This window comes from Bos indicus, chromosome 7 (genome assembly GCF_029378745.1).
Source record: "Bos indicus isolate NIAB-ARS_2022 breed Sahiwal x Tharparkar chromosome 7, NIAB-ARS_B.indTharparkar_mat_pri_1.0, whole genome shotgun sequence".
Classification (NCBI taxonomy): domain Eukaryota; kingdom Metazoa; phylum Chordata; class Mammalia; order Artiodactyla; family Bovidae; genus Bos; species Bos indicus.
This window is the reverse complement of record NC_091766.1, coordinates 106,401,375-106,424,469: the sequence shown is the minus strand read 5'-3', so window position 1 is coordinate 106,424,469 and position 23,095 is coordinate 106,401,375. Positions and strand designations below refer to the sequence as shown.

General features: G+C 42.9%; 1 protein-coding gene across 4 annotated transcripts in view; it reads left to right on the top strand.

Moving 5' to 3' along the window:
- Positions 1-23,095, top strand: part of EFNA5 (ephrin A5) — a 289,259-nt gene that overhangs the window by 134,324 nt on the left and 131,840 nt on the right. The window contains exon 1 of one of the 4 annotated variants that reach the window (XM_070794108.1): positions 2,357-2,834. The exons of 2 other annotated variants lie outside the window; for them this stretch is intronic. In XM_070794108.1, the coding sequence (XP_070650209.1) occupies positions 2,815-2,834 (20 nt within the window). In that variant the 5' untranslated portion in view covers positions 2,357-2,814. Of the gene's footprint in view, positions 1-2,356; positions 2,835-23,095 lie in introns of those variants that run through there. One more of the 4 variants, XM_070794109.1, reaches the window with a different exon arrangement.

Here is a 23,095-nt window from a genome sequence, read left to right as displayed (position 1 = left end):
ATAGTCAGGAGCTTTAAGAAGCAGCATGTACTTTGCCCGAGTCGCTGTACTATTTTCCATCTCTGCATGACCACAAACGTGCAGACTGTCAGTCTGGTCTCTGAGTGACTCCCGTGAGCTGAGCCCCCTTACTGACCTACAGTGGGCACACGGTACAAGCAAAGAATCCATTCCTATTGTTTTTGGCTCCTGAAATTTGGGAGCTGGATGTTACTGCTTCATAATCTAACTTGTTCTGACTGTTACAACTAGATTGCCAAAGCTGGACTGTGACTGAGATGTTTGCAATGCATCCTAACCCTGTTTAAGGTTAAAAGGTAGAAAATTTGCATTTACCCAGAAAGATTTCTTGATATGAAAACATAAAAGGCAAACTCTATGTGTAGGTAATATCTAAAACCTCTTCCCCCCCCACCCCGCCACTCCATGTTACCAATACACAGTGGAATCAGCATTTGTTTATAAGAAATTATCTTAGCCTGGGCTTTCTAGGAGGCAGAGCACGAATCCTTAACTGATGTGCTAACACTTTGCTGGGGGAGGGGGCTGGTTGACTATACAATTCCAGGCAACAGGAATGTGTGGAAGAAATGAATCAGGCTGGAAAGATGGGAGAGCGGTACAGGGGGATGTATCATTGGGTCGGCCACGGCTTCAGCACAAATCAGAAGTGGTCACTCAGTGCTGTGGAGGGGCAGCAGGACAAGTGTATTTCACCACCACTCTGAGAGTCACTCAGTCGTGTCCGACTCTTTGCAGCCCCATGCACTATACAGTCCATGGCATTCTCCAGGCCAGAATACTGGAGTGGGCAGCCTGTCCCTTCTCCAGTGGATCTTCGCAGCCCAGGGATCAAACCCGGGTCTCCCACATTGCAGGCAGATTCTTTACCAGCTGAGCCACTAGGGAAGCCCAAGAATACTGGAGTGGGTAGCCTATCCCTTCTCCAGCAGATCTTCCTGACCCAGGAATTGAACCGGGGCCTCCTGCATTGCAGGTGGATTCTTTACCAACTGAGCTGTCAGGGAAGCCCCATGACCACTCTGCCTTGGACCAATCCGTCGTAGAGAGGAAAGGCAAGGAGTTCAGCTCCTGGCTCTTTGCCTTTTCCTGCCTTTCGCTTGTCCGGATCCCATGCATTTCCAGTCCTGCTGCCTGCACCCGCCCAGGTGGCATCAGAGGAAGCCAGAGCCTTGGAGGGCACTGTCTGGACAGGATGCTACGTATTAGCTCTTCTGGCCAGGTGATTTTCTTGGACTGTGGTGCAGTTAGTGGCAGTCAGATTATCTGGCCTGGGGCATAAATTGGGTCCAGTGCCAACATGAACAAACCCGGAGGCTGGGGCCTCCAGCACTCCAGACTTCCACTTCCTCAGCCTACGAACAGAGGGCAGGGACCAGATGATTTGACACACTGTGTTAACTCTTTTGCAATGTTTAAGCCTAGTTTTTTCCAATTGTACCAACTATTTGTCTACCAGTATCAGAATAGTTCATCAGCTAATTGAATTTAACAGAGCAACTTGAACCTGAACAATCTTAAAACACACAAATTTTACCCTAGATAGTGTTTCTTATACATTTATTTTTAAAATAGTGACTCATAGTAAAAAATTTGTTTTCTCAATGTTTAAGAAAACACATGTACACAAATACACACAAAATGAAAGCAAAAATTTCATAGAAGAATACTTCCCTCACTATAGGTAAGTAACTGTGATATGTTCTATTCAGTTAACAAAAAGCTACTACTACCCATTAATGGGTCATGATCCAATTTGAAAACCCTAGAACATATCTCATCCATCTTCCTATCTATCATATTATATATGACAAAGTAACTCTTTATACCTAAATCTGTGTATATGATAAAACTAAACTATTAAATTTAATTTGCAGCACATTTGACCAAAATGGTATCATCGAGAAAGGTACTACACATTTAATTTCCAAATGGCTTTTATTGTTGTATTTGGAAAGAACCTTCCAGCTGTGAGACGATGGAGAGAGAAAATTAATGAACTATTTAATATAACCAAAAATAGAAGTGTATGAAAGTTAGCTGGAGGGTTTCCTGTGACTTTAGACTCATATCACATACATAAAGTTGCCACAGCTTAACTGAGTGGTCGAGCAAGTTTCATCCTTCCATTTTTATTAAACTTGAACTTTTACTTTTTTTTTTTTTTAACATTATGGAGTTTTAAGGGTACTTCGGATATGCTCTCAGTAAGTTAAACTGATGTTGATTGTGATGACGATAAAAGTTTCCCAGTCATGAATAAGGTACTTAGGAAAAGCCGCTGTTACTTTGCTCCAAGTGAGCCATGTCCCAGAGGAAGGGCCGGAGCCCTGCCTCGGCCTCAGTCTCAGCCCTGAGCCCTGAGCCCTGAGCCCTGAGCCCTGGCCGCCGGCGGTCCCGGCCCCCGGTGACGTCAGCGGGCCGGCTGCTGTTTCCGGTTCCCGCTGGATGGGTGCGGAGGGCCTTTCTTGGAGTCACCAGCCCTCTGTCAGTTTAGAGACCCGATTTCCGTGTTAGTGGTGCCAACTCTTGTTTCCTTGGGTCCAGGCTTTGTTTCCTGAAAATCGTTTTATGTCTCGGTTCTTGAACTAACGTCTGGGAGAACATTCTGCACATCTACGTCTCAGGGAGAAAGCGGTGGGCTTTCCGTGGTCTGAGGGCGTCGGGTGCAGGAATGGCACCTGGTTGCCCGACAGGGTCACTGGTCATTGTTGTCGGACCTTCTTTGTATCCTGTGACGTTTCACATGTGTTGCATGAGGTTTTTCTGAACCTGCCCTGCCTGCCATGTAACATGTATGTATTTGAGAACAGGTAAATTAATTTTACTGATATAATCATGTTAGGGTTGTTATTTTCTGTCATCCCATTCTCCCAACATACATACACACTCACTCACATACACACACACACACTCACAAATTCACACACACACACACACCCACTCTCACACACACACACACCCATGCACCCCAATCTAAAAGGATTTTAAATTGTCATTCTAAAAGAAAGTTTATATGAATAACCAATTTGCAAAAAAAGCAAAAACATGAGACTTTTAGGTTTTCTGGTTCTTAGGCAAAATGTAAGGCCTTATTCTCAGTCATAAGCTCAGAAAATTGAAAAAGCCCAAGTAACTTAATTTTTCCCAGCACTAAAATGTTTTCTCCTGATTTATACAGGAGAGAATAAAGTAGAAATCTGATATTTTATAATTAATATAGTTGGCTGTTCTGTATCAAAAATGGAACTACATGATGGTACCTGTAGTCATTGTATTAAAAGACCAGCATAAGCAGAGTCTCTTTCTTCTCTCTTTAAACCATCTTTTCGTAACTTGCAGCTTTGCTAATGGCTTGGTGGGCTTTTTCTGGCACTCTCGGCTACTACTGTATCACTAGGTTGGAAGAAACTAGAGTTTCACATTGTACTTAAGAGTTTATCCTCATACTCCTTTTTTTTTTTTTTACCATAACACCTTATTATTTAGGAATTTGCTTCCCTGATCTCCTTGGGATGACTTGCTACTCCATTGATTTAGTTGTTAGAATAAAATATGCACTTTAACATTCAGAAGTAAATTCTGTTCTATTTTTCTCTCCACACTTTTCACTTGGGAAACTATTAAATCAGAGAATCTATTTATAATCCATAACTGAATATAAAAGCACATATGAGGATGATTTCTAGAAAGGTGGAACTCATTTAGCTTTTGCTTGTAGAATACAACAGCGTAACCATGGCAGAGGGTATCCGTGTTCAGATGCAGTCAAGTTGGGACTGTTTGCTTTCTCCTGGCAAAGAGAGCCGAAATCCCATGTAAAACCCAGCCTTGGTTTTGGGAAGAATGTTTCCATGTAAACCTTATGTTGGAATGAATTGCTCCAGAGAAAATGCAATTCGGGCTATGGACCCATGGAGCTGGAATCAGAATCAGTCTTCTTTTCTGAGGCTCTGAGCCTTACAGTTGAAATCTACTGTTATTACAAAAAGCAGTGTTCTCTTTCTGAAATCTACAATCTGGATTCTAGGATTATTCTAGAATGATACAACATGTTTGTCCTTTTAACTTTCTGGATAAGCTAATAAATTTCTGTGTTCTATGATTCTATACTTATGGTTATACACAAAATGGTATCATGGCTTCTTTTCACTGACTTTTTGGAGCAGTGTTTGATCCTTCTGCTTGTCTTCGCAAACATCTTCTATAGAGCAATCTAAATTTAATTGCTAACTAACGGCTTTGAAACACAATTTATAAAGAGATTTTAGGAAAATGAGAGTACTTACTATTGTCTCAAGTCTGAGTGAGGTGCTCATTGTTCAAAAAAACCTTGAAATTGAAATATCCACATTAACATATGAATTAGGAAAAAAGAGATAAGAAAGCAACAAATCTTGAGTTCAGTTCAGTTTAGTTCAGTCGCTCAGTCGTGTCCAACTCTTTGCAACCCCATGAACCACAGCACGCCAGGCCCCCCTGTCCATCACCAACTCCTGGAGTCCACACAAACCCATGTCCATTGAGTCGGTGATGCCATCCAACCATCTCATCCTCTGTCGTCCCCTTCTCCTCCTGCCGTCAATCTTTCCCAGCATCAGGGTCTTTTCAAATGATTCAGCCCTTCGCATCAGGTGGCCAAAGTATTGGAGTTTCAGCTTCAGCATCAGTCCTTCCAATGAACACTCATGACTGATTTCCTTTAGGATGGACTGGTTGAACCTCCTTGAAGTCCAAGGGACTCTGAAGAATCTTCTCCAACACTACAGTTCAAAAGCATTGATTCTTCTGCGCCCAGCTTTGTTTATAGTCCAACTCTCACATCTGTACGTGACTACTGGAAAAAACATAGCCTTGACTGGACGGAGCTTTGTTGACAAAGTAATGTCTCTGCTTTTTAATATGCTGTCTAGGTTGGTCATAGCTTTTCTTCCAAGGAGTAAGTGTCTTTTAATTTCATGGCTGCAGTCACCATCTGCAGTGATTTTTGGAGCCCCCAAAATAAACTCAGCCGCTGTTTCCACTGTTTCCCCATCTATTTTCCATGAAGCGATGGGACCAGATGCCATGGTCTTAGTTTTCTGAATGTTGAGCTTTAAGCCAACTTTTTCACTCTCATCTTTCACTTTCATCAAGAGGCTCTTTAGTTCTTCACTTTCTGCCATAAGGGTGGTGTCATCTGCATATCTGAGGTTATTGATATTTCTCCCGGCAATCTTGATTCCAGCTTGTGTTTCTTCCAGCCCAGCGTTTCTCATGATGTACTCTGCATATAAGTTAAATAAGCAGGGTGACAATATACAGCCTTGACATACTCCTTTTCCTATTTGGAACCACTCTGTTGTTCCTGTCCAGTTCTAACTGTTGCTTCCTGACCTGCATACAGATTTCTCAAGAGGCAGATCAGGTGGTCTGGTATTCCCATCTCTTTCAGAATTTTCCACAGTTTACTGTGATCCATACAGTCAAAGGTTTTGGCATAGTCAGTAAAGCAGAAATAGATGTTTTTCTGGAACTCTCTTGCTTTTTCCATGATCCAGCGGATGTTGGCAATTTGATCTCTGGTTCCTCTGCCTTTTCTAAAACCAACTTGAACATCTAGAATTTCACGGTTCACGTATTGCTGAAGCCTGGCTTGGAGAATTTTGAGCATTATTTTACTAGCGTGTGAGATGAGTGCAATTGTGCGGTGGTTTGAGCATTCTTTGGCATTGCCTTTCTTTGGGATTGGAATGAAAACTGACCTTTTCCAGTCCTGTGGCCACTGCTGAGTTTTCCAGATTTGCTGGCATATTGAGTGCAGCACTTTCACAGCATCATCTTTTAGGATTTGAAGTAGGTCACCTGGAATTCCATCACCTCCACTAGCTTTGTTTGTAGTGATGCTTTCTAAGGCCCACTTGACTTTGCATTCCAGGATGTCTGGCTCTAGGTGAGTGGTCACACCACCGTGGTTCTCTGGGTCATGAAGATCTTTTTTGCATAGTTTTTCTGTGTATTCTTGTCACCTCTTCTTAATATTTTCTGCTTCTGTTAGGTCCATACCACTTCTGTCTTTTATTGTGCCCATCTTTGCATGAAATGTTCCCTTGGTATCTCTAATTTTCTTGAAGAGATCTCTAGTCTTTCCCATTCTATTGTTTTCCTCTATTTCTTTGCATTGATCACTGAGGAAGGCTTTCTTATCTCTCCTTGCTATTCTTTGGAACTCTGCATTCAGATGCTTATTATCTTTCCTTTTCTCCTCTTTCGCTTCTCTGCTTTTTCTCAGCTATTTGTAAGGCGTTCGTCAGACAACCATTTTGCCTTTTTGCATTTCTTTTTCTTGGAGATGGTCTTAATCCCTGTCTCCTGTACAGTGTCACAAACCTCATTCCATAGTTCATCATGCACTCTATCAGATCTAATCCCTTGAATCTACTTCTTACTTCCACTGAATAATAGTAAGGAATTTGATTTTGGTCATACCTGAATGGTCTACTGGTTTTCCCTACTTTCTTCAATTTAAGTCTGAATTTGGCAATAAGGAGTCCATGATCTGAGCCGTAGTCAGCTCCCGGTCTTATTTTTGCTGACTGGATAGCTCTAAGAATAATAAAATGTAATTCAGACGTGCTCTTTGTGTATCACACATATATGCCTCATCTGCATTAACAGTATGAATTTAAAAACCGTGAGCTGACATGCTGATATTTTTTATACATTTGTTTATGATTGAAATTGCTAGGTTGACTGTTAGGAATATGGAGAAACTGTCCAAAAACTTATGAAAGGTGTAAAGTGCATCTTTATAGGCGAAGATAGATGGGTAGAGATAGAGCCGTGTGCCCTTTCCGGCTTGCAGGCTCCGCCGGCTCACGCAGGCCTGGAAGGCTGCCGGGTAGACTGCCTTGTGGTGTTTGCTCTTCGTTGTTCAGTCGTAAGTCAGTCTCACTGTCTGCGACCCCAGGCACTGTAGCCCTGCCAGCCCCCCTCCGTCCCTGGGATTTCCCAGGCAAGAGTACTCGAGTGGGCTGCCGTTTCCTTCTCCAGGGGGTCTTCCTGACTCAGGGACTGAACCTGGGTCTGCTGCGTCTCTGGCATTGGCAGGCAGCTTCTCTACTGCTGAGCCACCTGGGCAGCCCTGAAAGCTACCTGTCTTTGGGTTTAGTTATAATGTCTAAAAACCCAGTTGGACTTTTAGTAAAGCAAATAGTTTCAGAGTTTTCTGTCTTCAGTATATTGTCACCGTCATTAGGGCTGCATTTAGTTAAGTTTATATTAAAGGGAATAGTAGCTGATGTGCAGTGAATAGTAGATGGCGTGGAAGCAGTAGCGAACGCCCTTTGTTTTTCACCTACCTTAAGCTGTTGTTGCATTTTTAATGTTCTCACACACGAGCCTATTTTGAAGCCCTTTCTGCTCTGCTGTGACTCATTTAACCCCTGTTCTGGGCCTTTTTTCTGTGATCCGGCAAGCAGCAGCGTTTTGCCATTATTTAATCCCTTCTTGCCTGTTGAGTCATTGTTCCTACTGGGACAGCTGGTGCCAAGTATGGCCTTTATGTTCCCTCCACTGAATTTTGTGCTCACACTGCTGGTTTGCCAGGAACACAGGTGAGTAACCTCCAGTTGATGAGTCATTTGTGGTAATTTTAAGTTTGAGTGTGCATGGTTCAGTGACTTTGTCTTACAGTAGAGACCTGCTGGACAGAAAGAGGTAAAATAGTATTATTTTGCTTGATTAATTGCATGAATTACAAAACTGAAGAATCCAACAGATTGACTTGCAAGATCCAAACTACTGGTGTTAAAAAAAAAAAAAATCCTTTTAATTGCTACCTGGCACGGCCTTAAAAATATTCAGAAACTAACCTGTTACTTTAAAGTGCCACGATTTAATCATTCTCTGTTAAAAGAATGAAAGGAGTTGAAGAAAGGAGGCAGATCTGCGCTCGCTAAGTGCAAATGGCAGGCACAGTGCACGCCTGCCGCCCGACGTGCTCCCACCTACCAGGTGTGGAAACAGCGCGCTGCTCATCTGCATAAGGAGGAAACTCTCCTTTGTTATTATGAAGGGATTGATTTCAGTAAGGAACTAAATTGCAGGAATGTCAGGTAACTGCACTTTTAAACGTTCTGAGCACCATGACAAGCTCAGAGACCTTGGGTGCCAAAGATGACCTCCATCTTCTCTGTTAATGACAGAGCCTCCTGGTCAGATGGATGTACCTGGACCCATAATTGTCTTTTTGGCGCTTTGTTGCTTCTTCAGCAGACAGGGAGCACAAACTCACGGCTGATCCTTTTGCTCCTTGCCACCTGCTGACGCCCCTGGGGACCAGAGCTTTTGAGTGATGTAGACTTTTTGGTATTGCCACAAAGCCCGGGCGTGTTTGTGAGAGGTATGCCTGCTGCAGAGCAGTGGGCCTGCCCTGTACACCTCTTAAATTGTTTTCTATTTAAACAAAATGGAAGACAAATTTAATGTCTTCCTTTTATTTCTAAAAATAAAGCACACATTTCCAGTTTTCACAGCTGATTGATAGCATGGTCATTTCCCAACTCTAGGTAAAGCTAAGATAGCTGTCCTTCCAAAGGGGTCTAGCATATATAAAATATTAAAAAAAGCAAGGTAAGAACGAACCAGAAAGAGGGCCGTAATTTACAGGCTTTATAAAGACTTGCCATTGTTGATTTTCTTTTAAACAGTAGTAATGGAGCTTAGTAACATTAACTTGGTAAATTAAGCCATTTTGTCTCTTTTCTTCATTTGTCTTGTGGATTCTGGATCAGTGGAAATTAAATGGTCTTTAAATGGGGTGAGTTTTAGTCAAGTTTTGGGAATAGCCTTCTGTTTGTTAGCAAGCCAGGGTCCCTGCTTCATTCTGAGTGGGGGAAACAGGCGACCCTCAAATAAATGAAGAAGCAAGAGAACTAGAGACCATGATTGTGAATAAAAATGAATGAAAACAACTGACGTGATAGAGAAGAGATGGAGGAAAGCTGCTAACGTGGCTTGAGCGGTCACTGGAGATGACGGCTCTGAGGTGGTGAGACTTGAACTGAGACCAGAAGAACAAGAGAGAGCCAGGGCACCCAGGCTTCAGTGACTTCAGGGGCACAGGGTCCTGGGAGACCTTTCAAAGGGGTCTTCACATCCCCTTTTGTCCGATGGTGGACCATGAAGTGTGTACATGTCTCTAGGACTATACATACCTTTCTTTTTCAAACAAGTATTGCTGTTGCTCAGCTGCTCAGTCATATCTGACTCTGTGCGACCCCATGGACTGCAGCACACCAGGCTTCCCTGTCTTTCACTGTCTCCCTGAGTTTATGTTCACTGAGTTGATGATTCATCGAACCATCTCATCCTCAGTCGTCCCCTTTTCCTCCTTCCTTCAATCTTTCCCAGCAACAGGGTCTTTTCAAATGAGTCAATTCTTTGCATCAGGTGGCCAAAGTAATGAAATTTCAGCTTCAACATCAGTCCTTCCAATGAATATTCAGGACTGATTTCCTTTAGGATGGACTGGTTGGATCTCCTTGCAGTTCAAGGGACTCTAAAGAGTCTTCTCCAACACCACAGTTCAAAAGCATCAATTCTTCGGCACTCAGCTTTTCTTATAGTTCAACTCTCACATCCATACATGACTACTGGAAAAAACATAGCTTTGACTAGACGGACCTTTGTTGGCAAAATGATGTCTCTGCTTTTTAACACATTGTCTAGGTTCGTCATTGCTTTTCTTCTAAGAAGCAAATGTGTTTTAATTTCCTGGCTGCAGTCACTGCAGTGATTTTGGAGCCCAAAAAATAAAGTCTGCCACTGTTTGCACTTTTTTTCCCTGTCATTTGCCATGAAGTGATGGGACTGGATGCCTTGATCTTAGTTTTTTGAATGTTGAGTTTTAAGCCAGCTTTTTCACTCTCCCATTTCACTTTCATCAAGAGGCTTTTTAGTTCCTCTTCACTTTGTGCCATGAGGATGGTGTCATCTGCATATCTGAGGTTATTGATATTTCTCTCAGCAATCTTGATTCCAGCTTGTGATTCATCTAGCTTGGCATTTTGCATGATGTACTCTGCATAGAAGCTAAATAAACAAAGTGACAATATGCAGCCTTGATGTACTCTTTTCCCAATTTTGAACAGATATTAGTAAAATATAAATTCATATAAAAATATGGTTTCCCTTCAGTATTTCTTGTCACTTTGCATTTTGTAGAGTTCAAATAAAAAAAATACAACTACTTTAAGCGTTTTCATTCTTGAAAAGGCTGGGATCCATAGCTATATAATAATTATTGATAATTGCATTTCTGCTGCATGAACTCTTCTGTCAGAATAAGAGAGCAAAACTATAGGTCTCATGATAAAATAGCATGCATTCATTTTCCACTTAGATTGAAATCATATTACATTTATCTGATAATATTTATGGACTAAATTTAGGAGGGTGGAAGCTTGGGAAACAGACAAAAAGGGTGTTTCATTCAATATGATTAATTTAAATATTATGTATGACTAAATGACCAGGAAGTGAATAATTAGGAACTCCCCAGAACTATCACTGTAAAGATAATATATTAAAAGAAACAGCAAAACATCTTGATCTGTAGTCATTACTATTGATTCACTCTGTGTTAAGCAGACCTGTGTGGTAGCTACTAGACAGAAAAATGATCTCACGCGCTCCTGAAACTTGCTAATGCTAGTTTGAAGGCTAGGTCTTCTTATACTGTACCTGTTCTAAGGAAGATTTTAAGATGGTAGAATTACTCAGTTCCATGTAACCAACACTGAGTTTTGATCTGCTTACCAGGTGAAAGAGTAGTTGATTTGAACACAGGTAACAATAGGTGCGTGGCTTCCCAGGTAGCACAGTGATCAGAATCTGCCCGCCAGCGCAGGAGACAGAAGAGACATGGGTTCTGTCCCCGAGTCAGGAAGATCCCCTGGAGAAGAAAGCGGCATGCCACTCCAGTATTCTTGCCTGGAAAATTCCATGGACAGAGGAGCCTGGCAGGCTATAGTCCGTGGGATTGCACAGCTGGACACAACTGAGTGTCCCCCCACAACACACACACACACACCCACACACACAACAATAGATGCTCCGTATTTTACATCTATCATCTTGAGAAGACCACCATCTTGAGTACCACACAAGGGTCATACAACTGAAATCGTGAAGCTTACCATGTACACATGCTTTTTCACATATGTTTACATTTAAAGTATTTCAGTGTCACGCCTGAGACAATGTTGGGGTTTTGATTTGGGTTTTTTATTTTTTATTTGTTTCTTGGTTTGAGGTTTTTTTTAGTAATTGTTTCCTTGGACTTTCCATGAAGATGGCTTTCTTGTTTCAAGACCGAAGCCCTTGCCCTTTTCTCACCCTCCTTGATTTGTTGCATTTATAAAGCGTTCAGTAACGAGCCAGATGTGGTATGCAAACAGACTCTGCCAGCAAGTAGAGCAGGAGGAAGCTGAGTACAGTGCATGAGAGCCGCTTTTGCTGTCCCAGACTGACACGGTGATTTATGGAGTGTCAGACCCTCTTGCCTTTGAAGAACTCCGGCCTTCACGTATGTCTTTTGTGTTTATTTCAGTTGTCCTGGTGACACTCTGCCCCCAAAAGCCCTGCAGTGGTTCTCTGGACCTTGTGGCGAGTGAACGGAGGGTCCTCCCCGCCTCCCCTTTCTAAGAAGGGAAACCAAGTCATGACTGAGAAGTTGGGAGAGGAGAGGGAAGTGAGTCGCTTGCTTTGTCACTGCTTTGCACACTCTGTCACACCTCACACGGCCAGGACAGTGCTCAGGGTTCAAAAGGGCATGGAAGCTGTTCTTCAAAGGCCGAGTTTCAGTTTTGATGGTTGCAGAATGAAAATGCTTTAAAAACCCTCTTTTTTAAAAAATGACTTTATTTTTCAAGCGGAAATATTCAAAGACGTTGACTTAAGCCTCGTTGCATTTCTTTTTTTAACCTGAGTTGTCTTTAAATACCTGCTCTGTGGTTTACTTATAGTGTTTGGTTAGATGTCTGGTTTTATAGTTTTTTTTTCTGCCATGTGTGTTTTTTAAGGGGAGCGTGCCTTTCCTTATCCCAAAGAACACTCATTTTTTACTTTTGGAAGACCAAACACTCTTTTAAAGACCTCCATATATTTTTCCCTTAGAGCTTTGACACCATACATGTCTGTTTATTGTTTCAATATTACATGAAACTCTGAACAGGGCTTTCTACAGGATGAAGTGGATTAAGTGAGAAGAAGTTTTCCAAAAGGATTAAGCTAGGAAAACCCTGGTGTGACCTTGTCAAGACAAGATTATTTTTATTCCTGTGCCTCCAAGAATGGGTCGCATTTCGGGTGAAAGGAGTCATGAAAAGGTGAATTTCCAAGTTGGTAAAATTCTCCATTTCAGCATATATGCTTCTGTAATTTTAAGTGATGTTCTATGAAGCAGAATCAGCAGTTGGGCCATGGTTCTGCCCACCAGGCTTTAACTTTTAGAATGAGAGGTTTCTGATGGCTAGTAATTTGCGTGGGCAGCAGCTGATAGGTGGTGTCATTAAGAAGTGGTGGTCGAGCACAGTGACAGGAAAACCCAAGTTCTTACAGCAACTGTCTTTGTGTACCGCAGAGAGTGACATCTTCCTTGGCCGGAGTCCTGTTCATTAAGCTAATTTAATAACATATCATGGAAATAAATTTATTGTCTGGAGCCCCATATCCCAAACAACATTATATCAAATGAAGCAGGCTGGATGTTCTTGTGAAACTTGGGTCACAGGGATCTTCAAGTGTAAGAACCTTGGAAGTCATAAATATGGTTCCTCTCTATGACTGGAAATATACAAAATAGTTTTCACTGAGTTTCGAGGAGTTCAAGTATGACAGGGAGATGGAGTGAAGTTGGCTTCGTGACCTCAAGCTGTGTTTTTTTTGCCTTCCAGACATGCCTCATGGAAAGAACACTGCCATACGTTACAAAAACCAGTGTGGCTTTTGCAAAATAACTAGAGCTTCAGCAGCTCAGAATGATGCTTTTGGGATCTGGGCTTACTGAAGTGTACCTAATGGGAGTGGCTATAGGGCACCTTGCCTTTGGCAAAGGAAGATGCTTGCCCTGGGAATTTTTAGCCTTCTTTCTTTGGCATGGTGTACCTTGGCTCCCCAGTGGGTACTAATTGACTGGGAATGTCATTTGCAATCCTTGAACATCCCTCCTCCCACCAGTACCCCCCTGCTTTGCCTGTTCCATTGTCCATAGTAGCTGCCCTTCTATTAAGCTTGGTCAGGACTCGCCTCTCAAGAGATGTGTGTGCATTATCAACCCTCCTACCAACACCAAAATCCTGTCAATCACAGTGACCTCTGGGGGCGTCTCGCAAGCCTGGTAAACAAGGGACCTATGTCTGTGATAGCTTCTATTCACTTTTTTTTTTGGAGTGGGGCTTTCTAATTAGCCGACTGTGTACGCAAACACTGGAGAAGCATTAGGCACATCAAGTGGGGCTCTGCTTTTATTAGGAACCTCTTTTATTTTCCAAATAGAATATGTCAAACATATTCTTTCCTTTTTAGGCAGTTAACCTTTCATCTCTCCTGTAGCAGAAATTCCAGTCTCTGGGGCTTGGTAATTTTGTATTTGAAATATTCTCAAGCAGAAGGCAAATGCTGTTTACAGTGCCTTCCTTTAAAAGGTCTTAGCCGTGTTTTGTGGCTGCGTGTATAGTTGGGATCCCTGCTGGGAACACTTCGTTGCACAAACAAAATACAGTATGTTTGAAAGACACACCAATAAACTCCACCCATTTCTACTCTGACCCTGACAACTGAGTAGACAAAGTACTTTTATAGTGTTCTTACTTGCTAGATTATAATGAAAATATGAATCAGTAGATCCTTAAGAATGTGTCTCTAAGTGAGCTCCAACTTCTTACTTTGGAAAAAAAATCTTATGTAGCCCACTTCATCTTTTTTCCCCACACACATTATCTCGTAGATTTTAATAATATAATAGAGCCACTCATACTGAGACTTATAGAAAACGATTCAGAATGCAGTTTTGATTCACGTGTAAGGCATGCCTTCCAGGTTTTCTTATATCTTGCCCTTTGCAGAAAACTGGAATATTCATCCTGCATTCTGCAAACAGGGAGAAGCTAAAGGAATAACGATCATAGCAAACACTTAGAAACAGTCAGAAACTTTAAATGTTTCTCACATACTGAATGTCGTATTTACAGCAACCCTACGAGGTAGGTACTGTCACTCCTTCTGTTTACGGATGAGGGAAACCGAAGCTCGGGGAGAGCCTTCGAGTGACTTGCTGTGAAATCACAGAGCCAGTGGGTGGTCTCCCCCATTGGACCCAGGCAGCCTGACCTGGAGTTAGTTCATGCTTTTGCCTGCGCTGTGCTCGCCCTGGCAAACCTCTCACGGTTCATAGTAAATGCACAGGGGCGGGGAAGAACACAGAAGCCATCATTTGCATGAGGAACACTGAAAATGCATCGTTTTCTCCTAATCCTCTCCCCACCATCGTAACATAAACTTTTATAGATACGGGACATTTTTTTTCCCCCTCTCTCACTCTTTTCTTATATCAGCTTTATTGAGACATGATTTGCATACCATAAAATTCAAGGGGTTTGAATATGAATTCTAGTATATTTAGAGTCATCCAGTCTCATCACCACAATCTAATTCTATGATATTTCCATCATCCTAGGGACGAGTCGTCTATTAACAGTCACTCCCTTTTCCCACCACAGGCCCAGGCAACCTCTCGTACTTTCTGTCTCTAGACGTTGCCCTTTGTGGACATTTTATATTAGCGGATCCGTATAATGTGTGTTCTTTTACGCTGACTTCTTTCACTGAGGGTGATGATTTTGCGGTTCTGGATACTGGACTTCCATGTAAAAGTTTTTCATTGTTTGCAGACCTCTTTCAAATGTCCTTTAAACCTGCCTCCATGAAAGTGAAGGAGTGTTTTACTGACCCAGTGCTGTGGTCTGGAGCTGTCACACCGGGTTTAGGTGGCCCTGCTGGAGCCCTGAAGCATTTACCATTGAGGACAGACATCATCATCATCGTGGCCATCCTGGCTAATTAACGAAGGCTGTAGATGTGCGCTTCATTGCTGTTCCAAGCATCTATTTCTCAACCAAAGATGCCCTGGGTCAGATAGGCAGTTTAAGAGGAACGCAAGCTGTCAATACTGTGAAAGAAAGAAATTAAGCTGGCTATTTCTTATGTTGAAAGTTAAAACAGTTCTTTAATGAACAGATTAGCAGACCAACAGGTTTTGGGAGAGGCATAATGTAGACACAGGCTGAATTATTCCCTTCCTAGAGGGTTTTCTATCTGACTTTCGCTTTAAAAAACCCAAAGCTACAGTATTCGGGGATGTTGTTGTTCAGTTGCTCAGTTATGTCCAACTGTTTGTGACCCCATGGACTGCAGCACACGAGGCTTCCCTGTCTATCACCAACCTCCGGAGCTTGCTGAAGCTCCTGTCATTCGAGTTGGTGATGCCATCCAACCATCTCATCCTCTGTCGTCCTCTTCTCCTCCTGCCTTCCATCTTGCCCAGCATCAGGGTCTTTTCTAATGAGTCAGCTCTTCACATCAGGACTGCAGGTCATTTGAATTGTAAGGTTTAAGTGACACGTAAGGGGTAATCAACAAATGGATGACAGAACACGCTGTGTGGTGAAACCAGCTTTGTTCCAAGCAGCTCTGCCGTGATTTTCAGTGGCCTGGACCTCAGTTCTCTGTACGCAGTATGTCTCATAGATAGATTCCTCTGGGGCATGAGCATGAGTGGGACGAGGTTATGAGATTAAGAAGAGCCCAAGGTTCTGTATTATAATTCGTCGATTTGATCTGTGGCGTCCAGGCCTGGTGGTGATCAGAGCACTTTGAGAGCCACCGCCTGTGCCTTGCTCTCACGTGGGAAGTGGAATCACGGTGTACGTCACATGTCATTTGGGGAGATGCCCTTGTTAAGGAATGGTGAGTTTCCATTCAGAAGGAACTCCTTCCTGAACATCTGTGGTGAGCCAGGCCCTGTCCTCAGTAGTGGGGGATACCCAGGGGGCTGGTTTAAGTGCCGCAGAGCAGGGCGAGCAGGGGAGTAAGTGCTGTGGAGGCTATCAGGGTCAGGACGGCCCCTCTGCGGAGCTGAAATGCGAGGAGACATCCTGGGGAGTGTGGGAGGAAGTCAGCCAGCCTGGTTCCTGGGGGAGATGGTGGCAGGCCCGGTGGATTCTCATGTGGCTGGAGGGGAACGCTCTGCAACCAGGGGAGAAGTAGCAGATTTCCCGAGGAGGAAAGAGGGGCCTGGGAAGACCACTGGAGGGCCCTGGGCTCTTCCTGGGAGCCAGGCAGGAATCCACGGGCAGGTTCTCCCCCTCTGAAGAATAACGGTTTGGGCTTTGTTTAGCTCGACAGTAAAACTGTTGGCACATTCCTATTTTTAGGGTTACCACGGGCTGCTGCATCGACAGCTCCCTTCTTGTGGAAAGATAAACCTGTCCTTTTTACGTCTGCTGCTTTGGGTCTCTCTTCAGGTTGGAGAGAAGTCTGGATTAAAAACCAGCCTCTCACAAGTGGCTCCCATTCCAGGTGGGCTGATGTGAAGGGGGAAATGGCTTTATAGGAAACAGTCACCTCTTCTTTCTCTCCACATTCTTGGAGGGGCAGAAAAGCACCGCAAATGCTTTCCTTCCGATTGTGTATTTGGAACTTTCTTTAAGATGGATCTCTGTTGAATTCCCTGGGTGAATACTCCAATCTGTATTTAGTCTCAAATTCTGAGCAAAGAGGAAAACCTCCCCCTGATGGGGGAGCCGGGGCTCACTGCTGTTTTCTTTAGCTCGGGGAGATCAGGAGTGTGTAAAACCTGGTTCCGGGAGAGGAGGGGAGGTTGACCAGGTTTTATGAAGTGGCAAGACATACAGCTAGGTTTGGGGACGAGGGTGTCGTTTAGCATGACAGACACAGCAAAAGAAAAAACAAAAAGGGTATGCTTCATTTTGTTGTTTTTGTTAAGGCCATGTGGGGTTTGTTATTTGTCCCCCCCAGTCCTGGCTGTCTTTTGTGTTCAGCACAGATGTTCAGGAAACGCATTCCAGAGCCAGCACCTGTGGACGCTGACCCAGGCCTGCCTTGCAACATCCTCCTCTCTTACTGTAGCTCACAGATCCGCTTACATGTGACACACACGCCCTGTCCCCTCTGCCCGTCCACCCATAGCGATCCGCCCAGCGTTTCTGTCCCGCCATCTGACTTTTTGGACTTAATGGAAAAACAATATGGAGCCCAGCCTCATCTCAGGGGTGAGTCTGTTTTTCACCGACAGGTACCACCGCGTTTCTGTTCAGAAGCATCTTATAAATCCACGAGTGCAGTTTTGCAGGCTTTGCAAGAAGCTGGCACCCCACGGTACCCTTCATGTGGAATAAATAAATGAAGAGTTGATTTCAGTGGGGTGTCCGTGTCCTATTTTTAGAATACCATGTTTTCATCCAGGGCCATTCAGGTAGTTCATTTTGAAACTCTTAACATCTGCCCAGCATACAGCTTCTGACATCTGGCTCCCACTTGCTAGGCAAGAGATGCTTCGGTAAATTTATCCATCTTTACAATGGGACAGTATCTTGTTTCTGGAATACTCAAGGACTCTGTAGGGGAGTGGGTTAGCAAATGATGTGAAAGCATACTGAAAATAAAACTCACAGGATCAGCGTGCTCCTCATATTTTATTATTCATCAGCTTCCTAGTACGTGTTTCTGTGTAAATCTCAACAGGCATTTTGCTTTCATCAAGCTTAACACTCTGTCTCTCCTCCTGGCTCAGGATGATGCTTCCTCTCTGGGAAAAGGCTCCCTTCTTTGTCCAGTCTAAAATTTCTGACGACGTTCGGGCTTCCTCGTATCAGCTGGCCCTCACGGTGGAGGCACTGGGACTGCAGACTCGGGGTCCGAGGCAGGGCTGGGTGGGGGGCGCTCGTCCCTCAGGACGGGTGGGTGCCCCCAGCCTGGCTCCAGCCCTCGCTTGGGGTCCTGGTTGGGCTCCAGGCTGCAACGTGCACACAAACACCCCCTGAGCCCGGGGTCAGAGCCCCTCAAAAGGAGAGCCGTAATCAGACTTCCTTGGCAACTTCTTCACCCACGAGCACAGACTTAAATTCACGGGTGGTGTTGTTTTCCACAGCCATTTTAGGTCTTCAGAGAGCTTCACAATTATTTTTATTACCTTTTCTTGGAAAGCAACCCACGTGGAGGTCGTTCAGAACGACCAACCTGAGGTTGTTAGGTTAGGTGATTTACTCAGAAAAGAGCGCTTGGCAAGGTGACCTTGGACTTCCCAACAGCGTTCCTGGCGATGGCTGACAGCCGGAGCCGCCCGCGTCCACACCGAGTCAGGGCCCTGGGTGTACCCGGGTGAGCACACCGCGGCGCTGGGGCGGCTCTGGTGAGGCTTTCCCTCAGCGCTCTCCTCGATGGCGGTCACCGCTGACATGCGCCGTGGCCCCACCGTCCTAGCCTGAGGGGCCGTCTGCGCGTTGCGCCCCCGGGGGTCTGTCAGAATGGCCTCAGGAGAGCCTCGAGCTCCTGGAGAAGACAGAAAACAGGCCAGGGGGTTGACGTCAGGGTGTGCGAGGAAGAAACCGGTCATTCCCCGCCACCTCAACTTGCAAACCAGTTGCTTCCACCTTGACTGCCGAGCAGTGTACACCCTACCGAGGAGCCGGGGTTCTTTACCCACCAGGCGTGGCCTGACTGACAGCCCCTGTCTCCACCACAACAGAGACGGAGTGAGCGCTTATGCAGACTCAGTGGGCTGGGACTTCCCTGCTGAATGCCGCTTTCTGTCTTTTCAGCCAGATGCCATTTACCTCGGCCCACCATTTGAAATCTCCTTTGACTTTCTGTTTATTACAAAAGGAAGTAAAACAAGTGTTGCAGCAGCCATAGATAGCATCATGGCAATTCCCTTCGTTCCCCTGAAATGCACCTTTTGGGTGTTTTGTGCTCAAGATCTTAAAGAAAGTAGGTCTTTTCAAATGAAAATGTTGTAAGGCCTCCTCCGCCTATGATGTAAGCTAATGAAAATTTAGGGGAATGAATTGTGAGTGGTCGGCACTATAATTGCTTCTTTGCTTTTTGAACAAACCACATCTGCACATAACATGTTCATAAACCACAGTACTAGTCACTTTTTTTTTTTTTTAAGATAAAAGTAAATGTGTTTGGATGGATGGACAATAACTGTATTGGTGGGTTTTTTAAAGGGACAGTTTTTATTTAAATAGAAAGTTGCGGTCAGGATGGATTTTGAGCTGTGCTGTCAAACTACTTAAGTTAATTTACAGATTTAAATTTAAAGGCACATTGTACTTTTTTGTCTGAGGTTGGCATATAGCATTGGCAGACATCCTGCAACATGGCCTATAGTGTTTTATGAATGGATAGGCATTGGAAATCACTACGGCAAAATACAGTATACATCCAAAGCAAATGTATTTTGCAAGGTGGAACTACCAGCTACTTTAAAAAACGTGTTCACAATGTCCTTGATCTCAACATCATCTTTTTAAACAGTGTGGGAAGATTAAGTCCAGGCGTGCAATTACGTTGAACTAATTATGTAATCATTGTGATGGCCACCTGGCCCACATGGTTGAATTTACCGTTTAGTTTGGTATCTCAGAATATTCTAAATCAAGAAGAGGTTTGTGATCCTGACAAATTGCTGAGTGGATGGCTCGTTGGCATCCTAGCCTTTCTGTGTGATTTTGGAGACCCTGATGGCAACTTATTTTTGACATCATGTTAGAACTTGCATTCCAGGAGGCTTTTAAGAAAAGATTGGGCAATTCTACTGGTTTTCAGCACCTTTTCAAAATATACATGTAGTTTTGAAATCATGATGTCTCAGTGACTCATTTTTCTAAACCCTCACTCAATCTTTGCAGTTTATTTATCCATCCATTTATTCAAGGAAACTTATTAAGCACTTACTTGTCATTAACATTTAATAACTTCTGACAGCTACCATTTAAAATGTTCACGTTCAATGAAATGGTGATCATGTAGCATATTGTTAATAACTAATGGCCTCACCATTCCCATTAATTATTCAGTCATTAACCATTTATATTTTGAGTGCCTATTACATATCATTGAATACACACATATTTACTGAGCATCTACTGTGTATCAAGAGCTCTTCTGGTTTCTAGGGGTTATAGCAATGTATATAACAGGCACCAATTTCTGCCCTGGTGAAGACACGGTCCAGTGTTCCTCAGACATACTAAAATCATTTGAAAACCATTGTGACAAGTATGATTTTATTTTTAATTAATGTGAGAAGTTGGCATAGTGTTTATTCTTTTGTGTTGGTTCTTTTAGATGAAAAGAGCTAGTCGTTGTATTAAACAATCTGAGAAGGCTATCTAAAGACATCTAGTCTAATGTTTTAAAGGAATATAAGAAAATTTCAGGCAAAATTGCAATAAAGGTTAAAATGTCATGCTCATGAACACTATTCTGTGACACAGATTCTGATCACCTGCAGAGCAAAGCCATCCTATAAGTAAATTTATAGGATAGTACTTTGTCCAAATACAATTTTAAAAATTGAATTTTGCTTCTAGATAATTTAGACTATGATACCCAAAATATTCATTTAATTGAGATATCAGAATAATATGGCATACAATACAGAAATACTGAAAAAAATTAATGTGTGAATGATTAAATGAAATGTTTCAAGTAGTAGACAAGCCCAACTCCTTAATGATACTGGGTGTGAGAAAACAAATTATTGAAATTAAATATTGAAACACCTTAAAGTGAAATTAACTTCTAAAACTTTTTTCAACGTGAAAACTGGATTTATTCTGTGTTGTTCATACATGTATCACTAGCTTTTTGTTTTCTGTTTTCTGTTGAAGATAATGTTGGTTCTGTCTTGATTTATTCATGTTTAGTTTTGAGGGGAATCTACTTAATTGTCATTATTGTATCTTAGTGACCAAAGATGATTAGAAAATGGCAAAATTGATCTTAATATTTGAACTCTTAGCAGTTTGACAACATAAAGCCATTCTGAAAGTCTGTCTACGGTTGTGTGTTTAAGACTGGCATAATATAGGTGAAGCCCACATTTCCATTTAAAAGGCCTGTTATGAAGTTGAAGAAACTGCAGCTTAAGACACAAATGGAAATAGTGTCTGTTTATACAGTTAAAGATTCAGCTGAGTAAATTTAGAGACCTAATTGGCTTTCTTCAGCGATTTATAAATTGGGAGGCATCCCATCTAGCAAATAGAAAGACGCTCTGAGGTGCTATGGAAGATTTTTACAGGGAGAAACTGGGGAGGGACAAGGAAAGGGTGGGCTGTTACAGGCAAGGCTACCTACGTTCCCTCAGGGGACAAAAGGGGTCTGTTAGGTAGCTGACCTCACTAGTGCTGACTAGGGCATTCCAGACTGACTAGGTAAGGTTGCATTTCTGGGGGACGTGGAAACTGTGATTAGGTGAGGTATTACGTCTTGGTTTGCTGGGATGGGCTTTTTTAGTGTCTTGGACTAAAAACACATAGAGACTTGGGGCCTATGTCTCTTTTGATTTAATACCTAACACCCCTGTTATGGTATCTGTTTTGTGCGTACGTGTGTTCGTGTTCATGCATGCTCAGTTGCTCGGTCGTGTCCAACTCTTCGTGACCCCATGGACTGTAGCCCTCCAGGCTCCTCTGTCCAAGGAATTTTCCAGGCAAGGATACTGGAGTGGGTTGCCATTTCCTATTCCTGTGTATGTCTGTGTGTGTGTGTATGTGTGTGTTTACTATTTAATTATCAGGATAGCTGCTTCTGTAATCTGGTGACCTCATTCATGAGGACCTAGGATGTTTCCATCGTAACTGCACTCCCTGAAGGTGGATGCTTCCCTAACATAAAGACTGGCATGCTTCCGATCCTAGGAAGCCATTCGTGTGCACTTCACTTGACTCGTGCTTCCACAGAGAACAAACAGACAAACTGCAAGTTTAGTTCAGTGGGAGGAGATCTGATTTGCCCAAAGGCATCGTGTTGTGAAGTCCCACAGATGATGAGAGAGATTCCTTTCCCGTGGATAACTCCCCGAATTTTTTCTTGTGAGAGAAGGTAATGCCTTGAAGACCAGTCTTTCTTTTCTCTCTCTCTTAAGATCCTTATCTCTCTAATGGTTAGTCTTCTTTCCTGGACTTCTGGCCAGGCTGGATCCCACAACCGGCTAATCTCCTTGCTCTTTCTCTAGAGCAACATCGTCCAGTAGAAATACAATGTGAATTACATATGTGATTTTAAGTTTTCTAATAGCGACTTTTTTTAAAGTACAAAAAAGAGAGAGGTAAAATTATTTTTATGTTTAAGACAGCATATCCAAAATTATTTCACCACCTAACCAATATAAAATATTAATAAGATGTTTTACGTTTTTTGTACGGTCTCCAAAATCTGGTGTGGGTTTTATACTTATGACACATCATAGAGACTGTGGACATCTAGAGAGTAGGGCTTGGCACCTTTCCTTATTTGTATCTGAACCTTCCTCCACGCTCACTTGCCTGCCTCGGTCGTTTCTTATATATAGCCTGCTGAATGAAGGGATGCGTGTTCCATTTTCATTAGTCCTATTGTTTTCATCTTTTAAAGTTCACACCAATATCATTAGTAAAGAGTTAGAAATTGTTTTGCACCAAAATATATTATAAATTATATTTATAGTATACTTCCATTTATCTCTGTAAAAGACAGCAGGGCAAAGCAGAGTTTGGAGACTAGATTTGTATTCCATATAATACCAGCAGTCTTCTGTGTGACATGGGGCTGACTGCTTAACTTCTCTGGTCCTCTCAATTTAATCATCTGTAAAATGCCGCGGAATTAAATTTCTTCTACTGTCCTTTCCTATTCTCTGATTGTATAATTTGTTGAAGAAATGAACCTCAGATATGCAGATGACATCACCCTTATGGCAGAAAGTGAAGAGGAATTCAAAAGCCTCTTGATGAAAGTGAAA